The 25,409-nt window shown below is 35.8% G+C and overlaps 1 protein-coding gene across 1 annotated transcript; it reads left to right on the plus strand.

Moving 5' to 3' along the window:
* The first annotated feature begins 13,691 nt into the window (after positions 1–13,691).
* On the plus strand, positions 13,692–23,997 carry NIPSNAP3A (nipsnap homolog 3A). Its single transcript, XM_060101124.1, has 6 exons — positions 13,692–13,894; positions 16,414–16,624; positions 18,694–18,852; positions 20,363–20,512; positions 22,967–23,053; positions 23,143–23,997. The coding sequence occupies exons 1-6, from the start codon at positions 13,835–13,837 to the stop codon at positions 23,217–23,219; spliced, it is 744 nt and encodes a 247-aa protein (XP_059957107.1). The 5' UTR covers positions 13,692–13,834; the 3' UTR covers positions 23,220–23,997.
* Positions 23,998–25,409: the final 1,412 nt, after the last annotated feature.

Genomic DNA, 25,409 nt, shown 5'->3' on the forward strand with positions numbered 1-25,409 from the left:
GGCATAAAAACAGACATACAGACCAAGTGAACAGAATAAAGAACCCAGAAATATACATACATATATGCATATGTACAGTCAACTGATTGACAAGGGTGCCAATATACACAATGGGGAAAGGATAGTCTCTTCAACAAGTGATTGGATAATCACATGCAGAAGAATCAAATTGGATGCTTATGTTATACCATATACCATATATAAAATTCAACTCAAAATGGATTAAAGACTTAAACCTAATACCTGAAACTATAAAACTCCTAGAAGAAAACACAGGGAAAAATCTTCTGGATATCAGCCTTGGCAATGATTTTTTCGATATGACTCCAAAAGCATAGGCAACCAAAGCAAAAAATAGACAAGAGGGATTATATCAAACTAAAAAGCTTCTGCATAGCAAAGGAAACAATCAACAAAATGAAAAGGCCACCTGTGGAATGGTAGAAAATATTTGCAAACCACATATTTGATAAAGGATTAATTGCAACTCAATAGCAAAAAATAACAATAATCTAATTAAAAACTGGGCAGGGCTTTGCTGGTGGTGCAGTGGTTGAGAGCCTGCCTGCCGATGCAGGGAACACGGGTTCGTGCCCCGGTCTGGGAAGATCCCACATGCCGCGGAGCAGCTAGGCCCGTGAGCCATGGCCGCTGAGCCTGCGCGTCCGGAGCCTGTGCCCCGCAGTGGGAGAGGCCACAACAGTGAGAGGCCCGCGTACAGCAAAAAAAAATAATAATAATAAAACTGGGCAAAGGAACTGAATACACATTTCTCCAAAGAAGATATACAACAGATGAAAAAGTGCTCAACAACACTAATCAGCAGGAAAATGCAAATTAAAATTACAAGATATCACCTCACACATGTGACAATGGCTATTACCAGAAGAAAAAAAGAAAACCTGTTGGGAAGGATGTGGAGAAAAGGGAAACATTGTACTTTGTTGGTGGGTATGTAAATTTGTGCATCCACTATGAAAAAAGTATGGAGGTTCCTCAAAATACTAAAAATAGAATTAACATATGATCCAGCAATCCCACATCTGGGTATATATCCAAAGGAATTTAAGTCTGGATCTCAAAGAGATATCTACACTCCCATGTTCATTGCAATGATTTCACAATAGCCAAGACTTAGAAACCTAAATGCCCATTGATGGATAAATGGATAAATAAAATGTGGTGGTATATAATTAAATGTAATATTATTCAGCCTTTAAAAAGAAGGAAATCCTGCCATTTGCAACAACATGGATTAAACTTGAGGACATTATGCTATGCAAAATAAGCCAGTCAGAGAGGATAAATACATGCTACATGATACAATGTATATGAGGAACCTAAAATAGTCAAACTTATAGAAGCAGAGGATAGAAGAGTGGTTGCCAGGAGCTAGAAGGAAGGAAAAACAGGGAGATATTAATCAAAGGGTACAAAGTTTTGGTTATACAAGATGAGTAAGTCCTAGAGATACACTGACAATAGTTCCAATAGATAGCAATTCTGTATTGCATACTTTGAGTTTTTCTAAGGATAGATCTTATGTTAAGAGTTCTTATCACCAAATAATAATAATAGTAATAAATAAGAGGGTTAATTGATATTTATAGGATATTCCATCCAAAAGCAGCATATTACACTTTCTTCTCAAGTGTGCATGGAACATTCTCCAGGATAGTTCACATCTTGGGTCACAAATCAAGCCTCAGTAAATTTAAGAAAATTGAAATCATATCAAGCATCTTTTCTGACCACAACGTTATGAGATTAGAAATGAATTATATGGAAAAAAACGTAAAAAACACAAACACATGGAGGCTAAACAATACGTTACTAAATAACCAAGAAATCACTAAAGAAATCAAAGAGGAAATCAAAAAATACCTAGAGACAAATGACAATGAAAACATGACGATCCAAAACCTATGGGATGCAGCAAAGCAGTTCTATGAGGGAAGTTTATAGCTGTACAAGCCTACCTCAAGAAACAAGAAAAATCTCAAACAATCTAACCTTACACCTAAAGGAACTAGAGAAAGAAGAACAAACAAAACCCAAAGTTAGCAGAAGGAAAGAAATCATAAAGATCAGAGCAGAAATAAATGAAATAGGAACAAAGAAAACAATAGCAAAGATCAATAAAACTAAAAGGTGGTTCTTTGAGAAGATAAACAAAATTGATAAACAATTAGCCAGACTCATCAAGAAAAAGAGGGAGAGGACTCAAATCAATAAAATTAGAAATGAAAAAGGAGAAGTTACAACAGACACCACAGAAATACAAAGCATCCTAAGAGATTACTACAAGCAACTCTATGCCAATAAAATGGACAACCTGGAAGAAATGGACAAATTCTTAGAAAGGTATAACTTTGCAAGACTGAACCAGGAAGAAATAGAAAATTTTAACAGACCACTCACAAGTAATGAAATTGAAACTGTGATCAAAAATCTTCCAATAAATGGAAGTCCAGGACCAGATGGCTTCACAGGTGAATTCTATCAAACATTTAGAGAAGAGCTAACACCCATCCTTCTCAAACTCTTCCAAAAAATTGCAGAGGAAGGAATACTCCCAAACTCATTCTATGAGGCTGCCATCACCGTGTTACCAAAACCAGACAAAAATACTACAAAAAAAGAAAATTACAGACCAATATCACTGATGAATATAGATGGAAAAATACTCAACAAAATACTAGCAAACAGAATCCAACAACAAATTAAAAGGATCATACACCATGATCAAGTGGGATTTATCCCAGAGATGCAAGGATTCTTCAATATATGCAAGTCAATCAATGTGATACACCATATTAACAAGTTGAAGAATGAAAACCATATGATCATCTCAATAGATGCAGAAAAAGCTTTTGACAAAATTCAACACCCATTTATAATAAAAACTCTCCAGAAAGTGGGCATAGAGGGAACCTACCTCAACATGATAAAGGCCATATACGACAAACCCACAGCAAACATCATTCTCAATGGTGAAAAACTGAAAGCATTTCCTCTAAGATCAGGAACAAGACAAGGATGTCCACTCTCACTACTATTATTCAACATAGTTTTGGAAGGCCTAGCCACGGCAGTCAGAGAAGAAAAAGAGATAAAAGGAATACAAACTGGAAAAGAAGAAGTAAAACTGTCACTGTTTGCAGATGACATACTATACATAGAGAATCCTAAAGATGTCACCAGAAAACTACCAGATCTAATCAATGAATTTGGTAAAGTTGCAGAATACAAAATTAATGCACAGAAACCCCTTGCATTCCTATACACTAATGTTGAAAAATCTGAAAGAGAAATTAAGAAAACACTCCCATTTACCATTGTAACAAAAAGAATAAAATACCTCGGAATAAACCTACCTAGGGAGACAAAAGTCCTGTATGCAGAAAATTATAAGACACTGATGAAAGAAATTAAAGATGATACCAACAGATGGAGAGATATACCATGTTCTTGGATTGGAAGAATCAATATTGTGAAAATGACTATACTACCTAAAGCAATCTACAGATTCAATGCAATCCCTATCAAATTACCAATTACCATTTTTTACGGAACTAGAACAAAAAATCTTAAAATTTGAATGAAGACAGAAAAGACCCCGAATATCCAAAGCAGTCTTGAGGGAAAAAAGCAGAGTAGGAGGTATCAGACTCCCTATCTTCAGACTATACTACAAAGCTACAGTCATCAAGACAATATGCTGCTGACACAAAAAGAGAATATAGATCAATGGAACAAGATAGAAAGCCCAGAGATAAACCCATGCACCTATAGTCAACTAGTCTATGACAAATGAGGCAAGGATATACAATAGAGAAAAGACAATCTCTTCAATAAGTGGTGCTGGGAAAACTGGACAGCTACATGTAAAAGAAGGAAATTAGAACAGTCCCTAACACCATACACAAAAATAAACTCAAAATGGATTTGCAACATAAATGTAAGACCGGACACTATAAAACTCTTAGAGGAAAACATAGGAAGAACACTCTTTGACATAGATCACAGCAAGATCTTTTTTGATCCACCTCCTAGAGAAATGGAAATAAAAACAAAAATAAACAAATGGGACCTAATGAAACTTAATAGCTTTTGAACAGCAAAGGAAACCATAAACAAGACAAAAAGACAACCATCAGAATGGGAGAAACTATTTGCAAACAAATCAATGGACAAAGGATAATCTCCAAAATATATAAATAGCTCATGCAGCTCAATATTAAAAAAACAACCAACCCAATCCAAAAATGGGCAGAAGACCTAAACAGACATTTCTCCAAAGAAGACATACAGATGGCCAAGAAGCACATGAAAAGCTGCTCAACATCACTAATTATTAGAGAAATGCAAATCAAAACTACAATGAGGTATCACCTCACACCAGTCAGAATGGGCATCATCAGAAAATCTACAAACAGCAAATGCTGGAGAGGGTGTGGAGAAAAGGGAACCCTCTTGCACTGTGGGTGGGAATGTAAGTTGATACAGCCACTATGGAGAACAGTATGGAGGTTCCTTAAAAAACTAAAAATAGAACTACCATATGACACAGCAATCCCACTACTGGGCATATACCCAGAGAAAACCATAATTCAAAAATACACATGCACCCCAATGTTCATTGCAGCACTATTTACAATAGCCAGGTCAGGGAAGCATCCTAAATGCCCATCAACAGACAAATGGATAAAGAAGATGTGGTACATATATACAATGGAGTATTACTCAGCCATAAAAAGGAACGAAATTGGGTCATTTGTTGAGACATGGTTGGATCCAGACACTGTCATACAGAGTGAAGTAACTCAGAAAGAGAAAAACAAATATTGTATATTAACGCATAAATGTGGAACCTAGAAAAATGGTACAGATGAACTGGTTTGCAGGGCAGAAATAGAGACACAGATGTAGAGAACAAACATATGGACACCAAGCAGGGAAAGCAGCAGGGGGGGGTGGTTATGGTGTGATGAATTGGGAGATTGGGATTGACATGTATACACTGATGTGTATAAAATGGATGACTAATAAGAACCTACTGTATAAAAAAATAAAATAAAATTCAGAAATTCAAAAAAAAATGATTGAAAATTAATACACTAAGAATCCCGCCCAAAGATTTATAAAAAGAAGAAACGAAAAACTCCAAAGACAGGTAAAGACCAAACCAGTAGTTTAAAATTTTACCAGGCTCATACCATTTCCCTGGATACTTTTAATACACTTTCCAAAAACAGGTAGCCTTTATCATATGCAAGTTGTTTCATAAAATATAAAAAGTGAGTGGGAACCTCGCCCAACTCTTTTTTATAAGCCTGAAATAACACTGAAATGAAAACTGAATGACAATATGAGAAAGGAAAAATTATGAGCCAATCACACTTACAAACACAGACAGAAAATTTCTATATAAAATAATAGCAAACAGAATCTAACAATGTACAAAATAATAATACCTAACATCTCAGCAGGGTTTATACCAGGGATGTAAGGAAGTCTTAACATTATAAAAATATGTTAATGTAACTCACCACAATATCAATTAAAGAATAAAAACAAATGATGTTTTTAGCAAATTCAGGAAAAGTTTTGAATTCAACAGGCATTCACAATTTTTTAAAAATTAAAAACTGAGTAAACTAAAAACAGAAAAAAAACTCCTTTAACCCGATAAAAAGTATTTATCAAAAAACTTATAACTAACAAGTTCCCTTAAAGTTCCAAACAAATTCAACATTGCACAGAAATCCTACCCAGTGAAAGAGAGAGAGAGAGAAAGGCAGAGAGAGAAGAGAAGGAGAAAGGAAGGGAGAAAGCAAAGAAAGAAAAGAAAGAGAAAAATAGGAAGGAAGGGGAGAAGAAAGGGCAGGAGGGAGAGAAGGAGGAAGGGAAGGAGAGGAGGTATGAATATTGGAAAGGGAGAAACAAAATTATCATTATTTACTGAAAATAAGGTTGTCTACATAGGAAGTAAGAAAAAATCTATAAAAGGAAAATCTTAAAATTTAAATGAATAAGAGGATCTAGCAAGACTTCTAAATACATGATCAATATACAAAATGCAATAGTATTTTGTGCAGCAGTTATAATTGGTTAGAAAATGTACTTTAGAAAGCATCTCACAACGCCAACAAAAGTATAAAGTGCTCACAAATAAATCTATAAAACCTGTATAAGGAATTTTTGAAGAAAAGTATAACTCTTCTTTAAAACACATAGAAGAAAACCTCCCACAAATTGGGGAGCTTTATTTTGTTCATGTTAAGAAATTCAAGAATAACTATATCAATTCAGCCCAAATTTTTCTATAAAGTTAGTATAATTTCAATCAAAATGAAATTAGGATTTTTTTTAAATTTCTTAAGTTTACCCCAAAATTCAACTAGAATAGTAAAGAACAAGAATAGCCAAGAAAATGTAAGAATAAGAGCTACAAATTTACTGTATTAAATGTCAAGATGGATGATAAAACTACAATAATTCAGATAGCATAGCACTGGTACAAGTAAACATAAATATGTCAAAGAAATAGAGTATTCAGAAATAGCCTGGGCATATGTGGAAATTTATATCCTAAATAAATGATACTTAATATGGCATTGCAAATCAGTAGGGAATGGATGAAATATTTAATAAACTGTGCTTTGGTAATGGACTACTAATATTAAAGGGAAAAATAAAGATCAAATTAAACCTCCACCTCACACTGTGACCAAAATAAATTTGAGACAAATCAAATGCCAAAGGCAAAACTGTAAAATATCTACAGGAAAATGTCTTCATACACAGGGATAGGAAAAGTGTTATCTCAAATGAGCCCATAAAACATAAAAAACTACTAATTCAAATTTAGAAACATCTATATGGCAAAAATGCATCATTAGGAAGGTTTAAATATTAACACAAATGAAAGATTATATCAGTAACAAATACTACAAAAGAGGATTAGTATCCAGATTGTTTTTTTTTTAAGCTATCAGATTACTAAGATAAACAACATAACAGAAAATTGGGCAAAGGATATAAACAGGACCTCAAAGAAAAGGAAAACAGCATGGACTATAAAATTATGAAAAGAGGCTCAATTCACATGAAATCAGAGAAATGTATATTAAATCAATGAGATATTTCTCAGCCAAGAGATACAAAAATATTAAACCGTTACAAGAACTGTCAAGAATATGGAGAAAGAGGAAATCCCATTCACTGACAGTGGGAATATAAATCAATTTAAAAATCTACAAAAAAATATGAAGTTGACTCATTCATTCCACTTACAGGTATATGACCAAGGAGATCCACACAGAGTTATTCACTGAAGCATTATTTATAAAATAAACATATGGGAACACTTAAATATCAATAACTAAGTTATGGTATCCTGTAACACTGGATTATAGGAGAGTAATTAAAATGAGTGAACCAGCTCTAAACTACTCATTTTGTTACCCTTTGTCAGTCACTTAGCTTCTTTGAGCTTCTTGTTTGCTATTTTTGTTTTAATCTATGAAATGGAAAATCAACCTCACAAGGTGAAATGAAAGAGAATAAGTAAGAAAGAGATAAGTAAATGACATAATATATATAACAGCTCCTATGAAATATCAGGTACATTAGAATCTGATGTTCTCTTGTCTGTGAAATAGGTATCACCAACATTCTCTGAAAGAGAGGCAGACAGGAATAGGATATATGATTTGAGAATAATCAATGTTTATTAAAACCCATTTAAAAATGAGAAAGGCAGCTAGATAGGAAAGAGGAAAGAATTAACCAACCAAATGAGGGCCTAGCTCTCAATGAAGAGGTAATCACAAACGAGACTCTAGTCACATGAATCTACCAACAGTCTCCATTCCAAAACACTTACAGGCTCAGGACCATTATTCAATGAAAAACACTATGGAACAGGAATTATACTGAAGCAGCCTGTAAAGTTATGACTTTTCACTAACTAGTTTTAGTTTTATTTTGTGCTGAGTGAGAACTTCTGATGACACCAAGGTAGTAGGAAAATTGGGAACCATATTTCTTAATATTCAGTATCTATATAAGAAGAAAATAACCTTGAATATGAAGCTCACATCTAGTAATGGAACTAGTAACCCCACTTCTAGTAAGCCCACTTCTAGCTGACACTATTAAGTTGTCTTGAGACGTCAACTTACATTTTTCAGAAGAAATTTTAATCTGAATAATGCTGATTTCCCATAAGCTATGTGTCTGTCAACCTTCATAAGAGATAGAGGGACAGCTGAGCTTCAATCATAAAGTGTATTTGGGGAAATCCTAAACTATATCCTGAAGGACCTAACAAGGGACAGAAGAGCCAATAGGCCCCCTGGGTTTGGATACATCCTACAAGCCCCTTACATTAATGCTCTGGCCCGCAATACAATATTGAGAATAAATTTTAAAATAACAAATTATAGGGCCTCCCTGGTGGCGCAGTGGTTGAGAGTCCGCCTGCCGATGCAGGGGATACGGGTTCGTGCCCCGGTCTGGGAGGATCCCATATGCCGCGGAGCGGCTGGGCCCGTGAGCCATGGCCGCTGAGCCTGCGCGTCCGGAGCCTGTGCTCCGCAACGGGAGAGGCCACAACAGTGAGAGGCCCGCGTAGAGCAAAAAAAAAAAAAAAAAAAAACAAATTATAAAGATGCTGCAAAAGCAATTAAAGATGGTCAAGTAAAGATGGTCAAGTAAAGCTAACACAGATGAAAAAGTGAGTTGACTACTCAGCTAGTAGGTGTCTATGACAACTTGCAGAGAGGAAGAGAATTCCATTGGAGAGCATCAGATAATGCGTGTTCATTTGAAAGAGGAACTTCATGGAAAAATGTGTCACAGACTAAGCGCACTAGTGCCTAAAGGTAAAAGGTGTTTAAACTTACACCTAGGAAAGAAATCAGCCATATTTCATGATAAAAATCCAAAACAATTAGCAAAAGGTCCAGAAATACCTCCCCCAAACGTTTCCCCCCAATTCCAATTGTGAGGCACAAGGATTATTCAAAGGAATAGACATGCCAAGCCTATTTCAGGAAATAATTGCTTTTATTATTGACAGGTTTTTAAATGTCATTGGCACTAGAATTCACTTTCAAATGCAAAACATAAAGAAAGCCAATTAATAGAGGATATCTAAAAAGGTATATAATGGATATATATTAAACTCATATGTTTATGTGTTTTAGTAATAAAAAACAATTTATTTTATTAATAGAAACAGCGTTAAATAAATTCATATTATATGTAATACTGGGCTGCTCACAAGTCTTTCCTACTAATTCTAAGAAGGCTAGCAGCAAAGAGGCTTATACAGAAATATCAAGACATTGACAATCTCAAGAAGAGGTATCCAGTCTTTTTCCTTCCCCACAGCATTTAATTCAATACTCAACACACAACAGGTGCTTAATACATATTCACTGATATGAGTAGGATGCTTGCTAAGAAACACTGAATGAAATTTTGTTACTTTATTACCATTTATTTATATTAATAATAAAGCAACTCATAAAAGTTTTGAAAGTAATTCATCTTTACTGAAATTTTTCTCTTTTATACATAATACCATATAACAAAAAAAGAAGAACTGTAAGACAACTCCACTCTAAATACCTACAGGTTAACTTACAGGAACTTAAAAATAACAAAAATAGCGCACACTACTGGAGGCCTAATGAAGGAAACTAGTTTATACCACCACCTAGTGGCCACACAATGATGCAGCACAAAGAAAGTACTTACCAGTAATGTCACCAAAGTACAAGCATCTGGAGTTTACACGTAGAGCTACTGCCCTCCTATGCAGCTGGGCCAGCGTTGGATCCATCTCTCCCACTTCCTTCTGCAGATTTGATGAGGCTGACCTTTGGACAAAACCAAGCAGAGACATCATCAAGTGGATTGTTGCCTTTCCCCACCTCATATAATTTCCTCCACACTTTAACTGATACCTATTTCTTACATACAGTGTAAAATGCATTTTCACACTCATTGGACAAGATGGCAATAATTAAAAAGTGGTCCTGGCTGGGCCACATAGCAGCAGTGAACCTGATGAAATTAATCTCTCAAAATTTCACCTTTTTCACTGATAAAATGGAGACAAAATTTAACTTATAGCATTTTGAGGATAATTAAAACCTGTGAGAAAATAAATAGGAGATTGCCTTAGGCACCTAACAGTACTTAAAAATGTTTACCTAATTCTAAGTTGTAGCCATAAATTTTACTCCTATCTTGTAAGCATTCTCCTTTTGGAAATATTCTTGGACGTTTCCTCTATCTTTCTCTTGGTTGGATGCAGTTAATGATGAGGCTCTAGAGGGTGGCCAAGCCACAGTGTGGAAGAAGTCTGGTCCTTATCCTGTATAGAAGAGCTGCCTGCCAAGTAGGTAAATGAACTCTGGTTTCTCATAAAAAATAAAATTCATTAGTGTTTGAGTCATAATACGCTTTTGGTGTCAATTTGTAACAGCAAATTAGCCTAAATGATATATATATATATGTATGTGTGTATATATATATTATATATATGCTTGAAAGATACTACCAAATATTGAGATCTCTGGCCTCCTTCTCTCTTTAGCCTCAAGAACCTGGCAACAAAGATTAGACCTCACAGGTGGGACACCAGAAGTTTCCTTGCCGGGAAAACTGACTAGACAAGAGAAATAACTTATAGATAATAACAGTGGGGTGATGGGCATCTACTGAAGGAAACTGCCCAGTCAGATCACCCTACACTAAAGCCCATTACTTGGGAAGATCCACCCATACTCACAGAGCTTTTTTATAGTCCAACTTCAAAATATGAGCTGATAGACAAATACAAAAACATTTCAGGAAAAACTCCAGTACCAGAGACAGAAAAAATAAATAGATAGAAAACAAAATAAAACTCAAATGACGACTTAAAACAACAATATTTAAAAAGAAAACACCTATAATCAATGTCCCCAGAGAGATAGAAATATTGAACTCATGAAACAAAAAGAGGATAATATTTCTGAAGAGAGTGGGGAAAAAAACATTCTGGAAAAAGGGGTAAAAAGGAGCTCTTGGACATAAACACTGGAAATTAGAAGATTTAAATTTTACTACATGAGTTAGAAAATAAAATTGGAACATTTCATGATCCCCCCCCTGAAAAAAGCAAAAAAGAAAGATTAAAAAATTAGGAGGAAAAAGAAAATTAGAGGATCAAGTGGAGGCATAATGTTTGAACAAAAGAAGTTCCAGAGATTGAGGAGGAAGAAAAAAATCCAAGAAACATAACAAATTTTTCATAATTTAAGAGTTTTCAGATTGAGGGGGGTCAACTGAGTGAGACACAATGTATGAAAAAATATCTATCCCAAGGAAAATTATGGTGAAATTTCAGAAAATTAGGGAAAACAAGAAAAACATAAAAGCTTCCAGAGAGAAATAAGTCACATACAAAGGATCAGGAATCAGAACGGGATGAATGTCTCACTAGAAACTATAATGCAATGGAGCAGTGCCTTTAAAAATATGAGGAAAAATTATTTCCAATGTAAAGTTTTATATCCACTCAAACTATAAATTAAGGAGGTTGATAAAGACATTTTTAGAGATGCAAGTCTCAAAAGTTTAAGTCCCATGTGCTATCTCCTAAAATTAGGAGGAAAAAAAAAGATGCAAGATCCCGGAAAAATGAGGTCCAACAAAAGGCAAACGAGATTCCTCAGGAGATCAGTGAAAGGAGATCCAAGAATTACTACAGGGCCACCTTAGAGAACGCTTAGTCCACACTGGACCAAGAGAAAAGACTCCTGAAAGATATCTCTAGAAGATGAAACTGATTAACTGATTAACAGGTTTAATTATTTTGAGTTTTGGCAAAGAATTTGGTGATTAATAAGTGTAAGGAAAAGAAGAGAAACAAATGAAAAAGAGAAATAAAAAAAGTCACCTCCCTATGATTAAGATCATAGACATAAGCCACATAGCAGTGGCTTAAACTAGAAGATGAATTCTCTTGTGGAAGAAGTCCAGAGACAGGCAGTCCAGGGCTCCTAGTATGGTGTTCCATGGTGTCAGAACCTAGGCTGCCTCTCTCTTGTTGTTCTGCCATCCCCAGCATGTGGCTTCTACCTCAAAGACCAAGAACTCAAACCATTACATCCACATTCTAGCAGGCAGAAATAAGAAAAAGACAAAGAGGAAAATAACCCCTCCTACACAACTTTAAAATCACTTACAGTAGGTCATAAATGCGCTAAAACATCCCACTGGCCAGGACTTAAGTCACGTGGATGCACCAAGCTGCCTGGGTTCTATTAGTATTTTTTAAAGAGGGGTTGGGACAAGAATGGCATTGGGAAAGAGCTAGCAGTCTCTGCTACCTCCCTCCAGCACTTTCTATTCTCCATATCCTACTTTGTCTTTCCTCGTCGTATTTATTAATCCCTGATATACTTTTCTTTCATTTGTCTATGTTTCCCCTAACCTGGAACTTCCAAGGGGACACAGACTTTGTCTTTTGTTCACCTCTGCACCCCAGTTTCTGGAAAAGTGACTGAAGCATAGAAGAAATTTAATTAATATGGGTTGAATGAGGGAATGAATTGTTAATTCCAGCGGGGGGGGGAGTCTAAGGAAATAAATTTAAATATAAAGATCCAGTCTGGCCACAGATGATGCTTTGTTTTGTCTTCATTAGTTAGAAATGGATGCCCATCATCTGGGAAAAATGACTCGCCCTTCTGGAATTTTACAAAGCCTCCTTTCCTCTGAACAGATGATTCAAGTCATTGTACAAGGTACAACTAACCCCCTAGTCCTAATAATATAAGCAATATTGCATTAATGTTTGCAATAATGTAACTATTAGCAAGAATAACATAAACATTAACATGATGTGAATAATGTAAATTAATGATGTAATCAATTAACTGATTATTTTTCATGTAAATATTATTAGCCGCAGGAAGGGAAATTATTTGGGGGGAGTGTTATACTAGAGACATAAATCCTCTTCTTCCATAGAGGGAGTCAACAGATACTATCTAAACCGAAAAGAAAAAACCAAACAAACAAAAAACACAAGAAATAGCAGAATATTCCTATTATTTAAAAATACAGAAACAGGCGTCAGAAGAAATAGCTCAAAATGTTGAAAGATGATTATTCTGCTGAGCAATAATCAGGGATAGGGGAGACTAGACCAGAGGTTTTGCTTTTAAGGATCACAGAATTTTAACAACGTATGTTTATATTTGAATTTTTTCATACCTAGCTCGGTGCCCCCATTCCTCTGAGCTCCTGGAAAATACAGTGTAAGTTATTAGGAGCCTTGCAACTTCACGCTGTGGGCAGTAATGGGGAAGGAGAATGCACTTGGAACAGAAAAATTAAGGCCCTTGGTCGTACACACTCGCATCCTACACACGAACTTCTAGGAATTGTACGCAGGTGCGCAAGGAGATGAGGCGATGGGCCCAGACAGGTGGTACGGGAACGACCTCTGCATTCAGCTAATTCTAATGTCATTTCTGACGCTGGGGGTAAGGACGTTTGAGGGAACCAACGGGGAAGGAAGGGTCAGAGCTAACACCAAACGCGTCTGGAGCTCAGGCTGCGAAGGACGCCTGGCAGACTGGGCGGTCCGGCCGCCCCTCAACCCCCCCGCGCCCGGCCCCAACGCAGGAGGAGGAGCTGGCCCGCCCCGAATCTGCATCCGGCAGTTGTGCAGGCGCCGCTCCCTGCTAGTCGGGAAGCCACAGGAGGAGGAATTTAAGGAAGAATACCGGCCGCTGCCCTTTTCAGCGCTCGAAGCCGTGCCATGCTTGCCCTCCGAAGGAGCCTGACTAAGGCTCTGGCCGCTCGGACGCAGGCGCCTCAGGTACCGGCCGTCCGGGACGCGCCCAAATCGTTCCCTGGGGGAGGGGCGGGGAGGGGCGTTTGCGGGGAGAGCGCGGGCCGCGCATGCGCCTACGGGCCCAGACCTGCCAACGTGGTGCTGCTGCCGCAGAGCAGACTTCTAGTACAAGTCTCGGAATCACGAGGCGGCGGACCCCAGGATGCGCGGCAGGAGGAAGGGTGCCGTTAGAGGAAGACCCACTGCCAGGGTCGCCTCCGGCCGGCTCGCAAACAGTCGTGAACAGGGGCCGTTTCTAGCCTAGGTACCCGGAAGCCCTGAGGACACCCATGAAGCTCCAGCTGCTGCGTTTTTGCGGCTCTGCGAGGTTGCTGTCGCCGCCTTGGGGCCTGGGCTAGACACTGGTCCGGCCCCTCCAGACTGAAGGGGCAATAAGACAGGCTTCCCCCTATTAAGCGAAATACACAACCTTCCAGCATTTTGCAGGCAGAGAACCTTTAAGAGGGGGCCCAGGGTGCAGGTGGTGAAGCATCCTTCCCAGATGCCACTGTCTCCTGAGGTTGGTGCCCTAGTCAGGCAGTGTCAGGAACCTCGTAGCAAATATGATGATGACAACTTCATTTAATCTGGCTAAAAAATGTACAAAATAGATTATTGTGATTCAGCCTTAACTGTCAGGAATTGGCCTATTCTGTGAATCTAACCTAGAGGTTTCTTCCTTTTGGTGTTTAGGCTTTTACTTCTTTCTCAAAGAGCAGTAAGAAGGGGATTATAATCTACTCTAGAGACTGACTTTCTGGTGAAGACTAAAGAGGAACCATTAATGGCCCCTTCACCCGAGATTAGCAATACAGTCTTTATTCTGATTCTCTCTACTGGGGCAGGACCAAGAATTATTCCTTAGAATTTTACTCTGAACTTTGACGTTATTAAATGTCAACCAAAAAAAAGAAAAAAAAATGGTTCTGACGAACCTAGGGGAAGGACAGGAATAAAGACGCAGACGTAGAGAATGGACTTGAGGATACAGGGAGGACACGTTCTTCTGCCAACGATAATAAAATGTGTGCCTTTGATCACATGTTTTGATCTCCAAATACAGATTCCCTGAAAAGCAACTTAAAAAGCAATTGTTACAAGTACCCTATTAGCCCATTTTCTGATATCTGATCTACTTATATTTTATTTATAATATTTTTTAACTATAAATACTAGGCAGTTTTTATTTGCTTAACATTCTGTTAGTAAAGTTTAGTAAGATGGCACAAAAAGAATATCTGTCAAATACAGGGGCAGCTGCAATTGTTTTTGATGGCAAGCTTAAGTTAGTTGGGCATCATAGACATGGAATGACCTCAAGAGAGATTATTATAATTAAGCCTTAAACACAAGTAAAATATATGCATTACTGTGTTTTGTAAACAAAATATATGTCAGAGGAAGAAGCCTACTGCTTTCCTTTGACATATCAGGTAGTCAGTATAAGCCCAAAATTCATCAATAGCCTTATAAGTACCAAAACTACTTTAATAGATAATTCTGGTATAATCAGCTTCAGGAAATGTGCACATGCTAACCAAACTTACGTACGATGGATATGTAAACTAGAATGCTATATGAATGTATATGTATACGCATGTGTGTATATACATATATATATATATATACACAAACACATATACATACACAAAGCATCTCCTACTGAAAGTTAAGTTTACTCAGAGAACCCAATTAGAAATTTACATTGTGAGCATATGACTATTACAAAAGTAATGAATGGTTCTTAAGGGATATTTCCATCAACCTGCTATAATTGGGTGGATTAAATGCCCTTCTGCTGGTTGCATTTGTAATTAAACCCTAATAATTATTCAGACAATTCTGACTTACTGATGTTTCCTTTTTCTAGCATTTACACAGGCTATCACCATATTACAATGCAATTGGCTAAGTCATAGTTTCCTATTACTTTAGTTACACTCCTGTCCTATATTTGACTAGTTGTCCACTTCACTGGATTTAGAAAATACTTCTATCTGACCAGCAATTTCCATTCTTTTAAGAACCTAAAAAAAAAAATGAGTTTTCTGCCAGTAAACACATTGTCATTGTGCCAGCCAAAATACCTGTATATGTTAAAAGTTTGTTTTAAATGCTTAAGTCTAATACATATGCTATTCAATAAAGATGGAGTATTAGCTAAATAAGGGATAATAAACTATTTGTAAAATTTATTAGGATCCTAATTGTAGTCCTTTGGTAAAGAGACTGCCCCAGTGCCTTCTTATGAGCAACTTCTCATGGAAAAGTGACTAAAGGTGGAGCCCCTGCTAGGAAACAGTAGCTATATATTTAGAATGTTTAAAAGCAGGCATCTTTATTGACATATCTCTAAACAAATTCAGTGGAGAGAGGACAACAGAAGTCGAAACAGATTATGAGTTTAATGAGTGTTCCTTGTTTCCAGACTCAGATTTGTTTGTAACATAATATTATAAACACTACCTTTCCCAAATATTTCAATTTGCCTTATCTTTCTTCAGGTGTGCTCATCTTTTGCTACAGGCCCCAGACAATATGATGGAACATTCTATGAATTTCGTACCTATTATGTTAAGCCCTCAAAGATGAATGAGTTCCTGGAAAATGTTAAGAAAAACATTCATCTTCGGACAGCTCACTCTGAATTGGTTGGATTCTGGACTGTAGAATTTGGAGGCAGAATGAATAAAGTGTTTCATGTTTGGAAGTATGGTATGAGTCATCAGCTTAAGTATTCAGTACAGATTTTCATTCAGTTAGATATTACATGAGACTTAGTTCTTGGATCTATGTTACTATAAATACATACAGGTTAAGTAAAACTAAAAAAGCAATATCAAAAAAATTAATTTAGTGATTATTCTTCTCAACAGTATACCTCTTAACAGCCCATTGCTGGAACCTTTATATTATCATATGGGAAGCAATATTGGGAAAATGTGGCATCTCCAATTTCAAGTCATAAAATTCTGAACTAGACTTTAATTCTAAAAAAAGAAGTTTAGAATGGCTTATTGTAAAGATTTTTTATGAAAAATTTAAAGCAGGTAATGCAAGAACCAGAGTGGGTTAGGATCATAAAAGAAAGTAGAATTATTTTTTCTTTATATTGAAGCTATAGCTGGATATCAATGTTTTAGCAGAAATCATTCAAACATCTAGGGACTTTAGGGAAATAGAAGTTGATAGGGGATGACAGTTAACTTTGAAGCCCTCACCCATCCTTAAGATTTAATAATTTTGTTATATTTCAGGACCACTTTGGGTTTTTTTCTGCCCCCAGAGTTTCAAGGAATTCACTGTCATTATACTAGTCTAGGGAGGTAAAGGAAAGGAAATGAGTGAGTTCTTTCAATATTGAAGTTGACCAACCTCTGGTTTACAAGAAGAACGGTTACAGGAATCCCCAGAATGTTTAACTCCAATATTAAATTTTTGTGAAGTCACATCAGGACTTGATGATATCTAAAGAACTTTTAATAATTTCATTTAGTGTTTGGTCATCAGTGTCCAAAGTTAATAGTCATATAGTACTTTAATATGAAAAGTACTCATTCTGTATTTAACGTGGCCATAGTTTAGGGGTTCTCCCTGTTGTAATAAAACAAACCCCATTAAAACACAATTTATGGGACTTCCCTGGTGGTGCAGTGGTTAAGAATCTGCCTGCCAATTCAGGGGACACGGGTTCGAGCCCTGGTCTGGGAAGATCCCACATGCTGCGGAGCACCTAAGCCCATGCACCACAACTACTGAGCCTGCGCTCTAGAGCCCGTGAACCACAACTACTGAAGCCCACACGCCTAGAGCCCGTGCACCGCAACAAGAGAAGCCACCGCAATGAGGGGCCTGAGCACCACAACAAAGAGTAGCCCCCGCTCGCCGCAACTAGAGAAAGCTCTCGCGCAGCAACGAAGACCCAACGCCACCAAAAATCAAATTTATTTAAAAAAACACAATTTATGCTTTAATGCACCACCAGCTGAATCACGTCCCATTAAGAAATTACTAGTAAGGTCCTGATATAACTTACTAATGCTCTAAGAAAGCTGTTATTCCTTATCTGCAACGTAAACCATAGAAAACTCTTTTACCATTAGTCTTATAAGGCCCTATTAGTAAATATTAGCACAAGGCCCATATGTTAGTAACATATGGGTAACAAACAGAAGAGAAATAGTACTGGGTAAAAAGAATGGATGACAGTAAGAGAATGAGCACTATTTCTTTGGAAGCTGTTCAAAGAAGAGGCTGAAAAAGCAAATCTTAATTTCATTTATGTTCAATTTAATTCAGTTATACCTTGACCTGACCACTCATCACCATCACCACTGACAAAGAAAAATAGTCTTTTTCTAAACTGGTGCCATAATTTAAATGCCTCAATAAAATTAATAAGAATAGTTAACAGATATTGAGTACTCACTAGGTGCCAAACACTGTTCTGAGCTCTTTTCATGTGCTAATTCATTTAATCCTCACTTCAGCCCTGGAGTTAAACAGACACAGGAAGATTCAATAACTTACCTAAGCCTCACAACTACCTACTAAGTGGTAGAGCATATGAAGCCCATTACTATATGACATCAGTTGTTTACATTCCTACTCCCCTTTTAGACCATGAACAACTTGGGGACAGGTGTCACATTTACTTATGTTGGTATCTCCAGTGATATAACATAGTCCTTATGTGGCCTCGATGAACTAAATGAAACCCAGAAAAAGTACAGGTGGTTTTAAATCAAACATTTTTATTTTTCCTCCTCCTTTTCATCCCATAGACAATTTTGCTCATCGAACTGAAGTTCAGAAAGCCTTGGCCAAAGATAAGGAATGGCGAGAACAATTTCTCATTCCAAATTTGGCTCTTATTGATAAAGAAGAGAGTGAAATTACTTATCTGGTGCCATGGTGCAAATTAGAAAAACCTCCAAAAGAAGGTAAGTCCTTCCGTCTTAGTCCCTGAATTTTGATGGAGAAAATATTAAAGATTTTAAGCTATAAAAACTAAAGTTCTACTGGAAAAAAATGAAGTTAATCTTTTGCATAATATAGGAACATATGTTGATTGTTGAGATAAAAATAAGTTGGAGCTCTTAGCTTATTCTTAAAAATTGAGCATTAAATAATGGAGTATTTTTCCAAATTGGTATCATACTGATACTTAAAGTTTAGCTATATTATAGAAAAAGTTGACATGGTCACTAAAGGTTGAGAAGTTGGGCCTTGGGAGCAGGGAACACATGTGGGTAGATGAGGGATAGTGTATGATATTTTGTCATAATTTTTAAATATGACAAACTTTTAGATATAAAAGTATTTTTCCATAAATTACTACTAATCTCAAATCATTAAGTACAAATTTGCTTATAAAATTTGACTGTTTGCGGGGAATGAATTAACTGAAACTGCCAAGCTGTATTACTGTAGTCTAACTTTTATGTCTTCCTCTTTCTTATTTCTCAGTTTGAAAATAATTCCTAAAGATTTGTCTTCCTCCTGATTTCACTTCTTGCTGACTTAAAGAAATTATTACCTCAATCCAGTTTTAAACAAAGGTCAGATTAGAAAAAGCATAAACTAATTTAAATTTTATTTCCCCCATTATTCCCAACTCTGTAGTGCATTTTGGATTACAAGAGATTTGAAAAGTCTTACTTAGATCCTTATCCACCTAGATCCCCTCAGTTTTAGGCACCATCTAAATGAACTAGTGGGCTTCAAAGACAATGTCAAATCTTGGTTCTCTTCCTCTATGTTATTCATGATTCTTCAGTAACTTTTGCATTTTTTTCCTTTACTTCTCAAATCTACTGGTCCCCTAGTTTCTTTCTGTCCAGCCACCCTATACTTCCACCCAGAAGGTAAAGTACTTTTCAGGTATTTACCTGGATATTATATACCTGGAATAATAAAACCACCTCCTTTAGGGTTTGTTTTGCCTCAAAAACTCTGAGACAGTCACTTCAGGTCCATTGTTTGCTTGCTGTTCCTGGTAGAAATGGAAACCTATAGGGGGAAATTATATAAAGCAAAAAAGTAGTAGAAGTTGGAAAGAAGAACAGAACTGTAAGAGATTGGAAAATACTTTATTCATTTCTATTATAAAAGTGTAAATGCAGGCAGCTAAAAAGTCCTATACCGTTATTTTCTATTTTATTGATAAATTTTATAGATTAAAAATATTTTAGATAATAACTTACCTATATCTTCCAGTCCCTTTTTCTTTGTTCTCTATAAGCTTAACAACTCATTCTTAAAGTAGGTCAAGGACTTTCTAAACATAAAATCACAGTGCAAATTATTAATAAATATGTCTACATAAACATGTATATGTGTATGATCCTCCAAATCTATATATAGATTAGCTTTCCACTGGAACCAAACTAGACAGGATTACAAATTGCTTGAATGTGTTCAGTAAAATACTTACTTTTCTCCCTATTCCAGGAGTCTATGAACTGGCTACTTTTCAGATGAAACCTGGTGGGCCAGCTCTGTGGGGTGACCCATTTAAAAGGGCAGTTCATACTCATGTCAATCAAGGCTACACAAAATTAGTTGGAGTGTTCCATGCAGAATATGGAATACTCAACAGAGGTACGGTTGTCCATCTCTTCTATGAAATTGCAAAGTATATTGGTGATCTACTGTTAAGTTCCTTGGGTCAGTTTGTCTCTCTTCTCATTATTGAGTGTATTTTACTTTTTATTGCCAAATTTTTTGTTTTTTGTGATTTTAAGGGTTGAGTAAACCTGTTTTAAATCTTATTTATTTAGAATATTAATACCTTATGAAGCCTTTTTCAAATACTGAACTGCTTTTTTCTCTGATACATCAAAATGATAAAATTTTTTAAACTGGAAAGAACCTCAAGAAATCACCTATTCCTTTCATAATCTTTTTTTCATAATCTACATAATCTCTGAATGTAGTTTTATTGATTTTTTCCACTTTTATTGCAATATAATTGACATATAACATTGTGTGAGTTTAAGGTGTACAACATAATGATCTGATATATGTATTTATTGTGTGAAATGATTACCACAATAAGTTTAGTTAACATCCATTACCTCACATAGTTACAATTTTTTTTTCCTTGTGATGGGAACTTTTAAGCTTCTCAGCAACTTATTTATTTTATATGTGAAAGTTTGTACTGTTGTACCATTTATGATTTTTTTTAATAATATTACTTGGGTTGTTTTGGGGTGAAAAGTAATATATAGTTATTGTAAGTATTAAAAACATGGACAAGCCCAAAGAAAAAAATTACCCATTTCTCACTACTTATATATACATAGTATGTATACCATATTGATTTATTTAATAAAACACCTATTTGGGATATTTAACTTTTCAAGTTGAAAGATACTCCAGTCAGGATTTCAGAGGGTTTTTTTGTTTGTTTGTTTGTTTGTGGCAAACTCGAAAAATGCTTATAAGGTTTATCTGAGAGGATAACTAAGACTTTTAATATTTGAAAACCCATAATATCCAGTTGCCTCCTCGTATTCTCCACTTCATGTCTAATGGACATCTCAAACCTAACATATCCAGAGTTGAGCTGATCGTTGCCCAGAAATTCAACTTTTAATAATATATTGTAAAAAAAAAAGTTGGACTGTGCAAAAATAGATGTTTGTTTAAGTTGGAAAATATATGAAGAGGAGAAAAATTATGACAATTATTAGATGCCTTTCTCACACCATACACTAAAATAAAATCAAGATGGATTATAAATATCAATTATAAAACTGAATTCATAGAATTACTGAAACAAAATATAGATAAATTTATTTAATAATATGTGAGAACAACATTTCTAAGCCAAAAGCAAATGAAGAAACTATGAAGGAGAGAAAAGAACTGATGATTTTATTGTACAAAGGCTCAAATTTCTGTGCATACCCAAAACAACATAAATGAAATCCAAAAGCAAAAAGAAAAATAAAAGCTTATGCAAAGACGACACAGATGACTAATATATATTAAAGAAGTTGCAGATTAAAACAATAATTGGATGCCACTTTTTACCTAATAAAAACATATTATATAGATATAGTATTAGAGGGGTTGGGGACAAACAAGTACTGTTGTACTATGTAGGGCTGTATTGGCTTAATCTTGCCCCCCTTAATAATTTGGCAATAAAATAAAAAGCTTAATTTTTTCAACTGTTTTTGCCAACATTCTAGGAAATATGCATGTTTTTATTTATACAAGAAGGAAATTTGAAAGGATATAAAATATATAATCACATTTGAATGATGACATTAAAGGTTTTTTAAATCTCTAATTTACTATAATGGACGTATAGAATTTTTATTTAAAAAAACTACTGAAATGTGTGTGCACACACTTTTTAATATTAAATTTATTCTCAGTGTACTAGGAATATGATAATATGCTGAGTATAAATCAGTACTTCACTTCTGGAGGATAGTGTATAATATATACACCGTACATTTGTAAGTATATATGTAAGATACTCTTTGGTTCTCTCAATTTAAATTTTAGGAGTTTATGTTAAGAAAATAATCAGATCCAGACTGCCTGGGTTTGAATCCCAGCTCCACCACTTAAAACTCTGTCACCTTGGGTGAGTTACTTAACCTTACTGTGCCTTCGTTTCCTCATCCATAAAATGATGATAATAATAACCTACCACTGAAGCTTATTATGAAAACTAAATGAGTTAATACACACAAAATGTAAAACCAGGCTCAGCACGTAGTAGGCACCCAATAAATGTTAGTAGAAGTTGTCATCAACATTGCTCTTATGATAGATATACATGTACTGCTGCTCTAATGAAATTTATGTCAGCATTATTTATAGTAAGGAAACTTTGGAAACAATGTTTATAAATTTCTCTCCCAAATCGCTCACCCCTCTGAAATCTTATCACTAACATACTTAGTGTTACCCTGTTGATAATCACTATTTTGATTTAAAGAATAGGAGTTACAGTTTCTGATTAATGTTTCTTTCTTATTTGAGTAATGCTACAGTCTTTAGAATCTATTTCTGGTTTATTTATTTCTGCAGTTCATGTTCTTTGGTGGAACGAGAGTGCAGATAGCCGAGCAGCTGGGAGACATCAGTCTCATGAGGATCCCAGAGTTGTGGCAGCTGGTAAGCTATTTCACTAAGCACAAGTTATTCTTAGAACAAATTTGATTTAGTCAATAACTTTATATACCTTCTTATGAATTTTTTTCCAGTTCGGGAAAGTGTTAACTTCCTTGGGTCTCAGCAGAATATGCTTCTGATTCCTATGTCATTTTCACCTTTGAAATAGTTTTCCACTGATAAATGAAGCATTTCATTAACTGCCATAAGATGTGTCTGCTAATGGTGCTTAAATTCTCCCAAGAGATTCTCACTTTTATTTGATGGAGGTGGTAAGTTAATTTGCTATGTCCCTTGCATATTTAAAAGCTACCTCTGTCCACTATCACCACCACTTCAGGAAACAGTCTGTTCCTTTTTGCCTAGGCATTTCAGTATCTGTCATACATTAAAAATAGTTGCTATTACTATAGGATCTTGACTTTTCATTTATTTCCAAATATCTCTTTTTCTCTATTTTGACAACCATCTGCTTTTATAGCATTTTCTTACATTCACATGATTCTTTCATTTCCATACCTGTGATAATATCTTTAAATTATTTGTACACATTATTAACCTTTTCATCATGTCTGTTTTTCTGAGATTTTAAAAGTTTTTGTCCATTAAAGTTTATTTTATACTACCAGATAGGATTCATAAAAATATTAAACATATTTCTTTACTATGGAAGAGTACAATGTTACCTGTGTCATCTGTATTAATTATGGTTTTAACATTAATAATTACTTACCTGGAAAATAATGTTATTAGGTCCTGGTATTAAAAGTTATTGATGACTCATTGGTTTATATGCTGCAGTATCTTCATTTACAGTTAACTTTACTAATTTTCACTTCATTTTAAATCACTGTTTAACAAAGGTACTTGGCCATCTGTTTGTTTTAATGAGATATTTATGGTTATGGAAATGTTTGCCCTAATAAAAGCCTACATGTACAATCTGATTCTTTCTATTGTGTTTTATATTTTTATCCTCATCTCTGGAGCTATTGTTGTGTTGCCATAAGGTAATGAGACAGTAATAATGTAGTGTCTTTATTGTAAATATTGTCACCTCAAGTAAATAGCCTGCTAGTAACCTTACAAGAATTTCTTCAGTACCATCACAGACATACTAGGATTTTCTTACAAACAACTTTAGTTTTTATTTTAGTTGAGTGCCTCGGCCTTCTTAAACTAGATTTGGCACTTCTAAGCTCTCCTGGTAGCTTGTATTTACAAGCTATGTTATTTATGTTTCTAACATACTGCAAAAACAATAAATTATGAATTAGCTATCTATGGGAAAACTGAAAAACAGGAAGCACAGTCACCTCTCTCTTACCTGGTCCTCAGGAATCTGAAGGACAGATGAGTTCCTAGTAAGGCAAAGAACACCCTGACTCTGAAGGCTAAAATCTATCAGACATGTTAGAGGCATTGGATTTAAGTTTTGACTAAGAGTCTTCCGCCTCAGTTTTTTGAAAAGTTGCCACTTAGGGAATGAGGTGGTGATGGTATGAATTGCAGTCTGTGTGGACGGATTTCCTCTGGCGTGAGATCAGCCGTGTGCTTAAGGCCATGTTTGGTCACATGAAAGTGTAAAACTGGGTCTGCCTTTTCCTCTTTCATTTATCTTTGGACTAGCTAGAACATTTCCTGGTGATGGCCAGGGGCCCTTTCATCCATCCAGTCCAGAGCCTTGATGGAGGTTTATAAAGCAGCAGCAGACCAGCATTCTTACCATGTCCTAGACAGAACTGGAGAGCCAGTAGAATGATGGGCTTCACTCCACTGATGAACTACAGGTGCTTCTATTTGCTGACACACCCCTGGATCAGGAACACGACAAGCCTGGCCGGGACAGAGGACATCGCAGAGATGACACAGATGGACGTAATTACGTCCACTAACATGTTCTTCTTGCAAAGAGAAAGTCAGTGAGAATCTGAGCGTTCACTGATGCAATTGAGGACCCAATCAAGGCAGACACACATATGCAATATCTGAGGAATAGCTCAGGGAAAAACACTGGCTCAATAAATAAAATAAAATTATTTTATTCATAGTTAAAACATCATTTTCAGGTCAAAAACCTGACAGTTCAAATGCGGAACTGATTTCTCTGAGTTCATGAAAGAGTCCAGTACCAAAATGAAACTATTGAAAGAGGTCAGAGAGGGAATTTCCTGGCAGTCCAGTGGGTAGGACTCTATGCTTCCACTTCAGGGGGACTTGGTTCAATCCCTGGTCAGGGAAGCCCTGGCCCGAAAATAAATAAATAAATAAATAAATAAATGGAATTTAATTTAATTATTAAAAAAAAAAAGAAAGAGGTCTGAGAGTGGCCTAATGGGGTTCACTTTGGTTCACTGTT

Source organism: Mesoplodon densirostris, chromosome 6 (genome assembly GCF_025265405.1).
Source record: "Mesoplodon densirostris isolate mMesDen1 chromosome 6, mMesDen1 primary haplotype, whole genome shotgun sequence".
Taxonomy (NCBI): domain Eukaryota; kingdom Metazoa; phylum Chordata; class Mammalia; order Artiodactyla; family Ziphiidae; genus Mesoplodon; species Mesoplodon densirostris.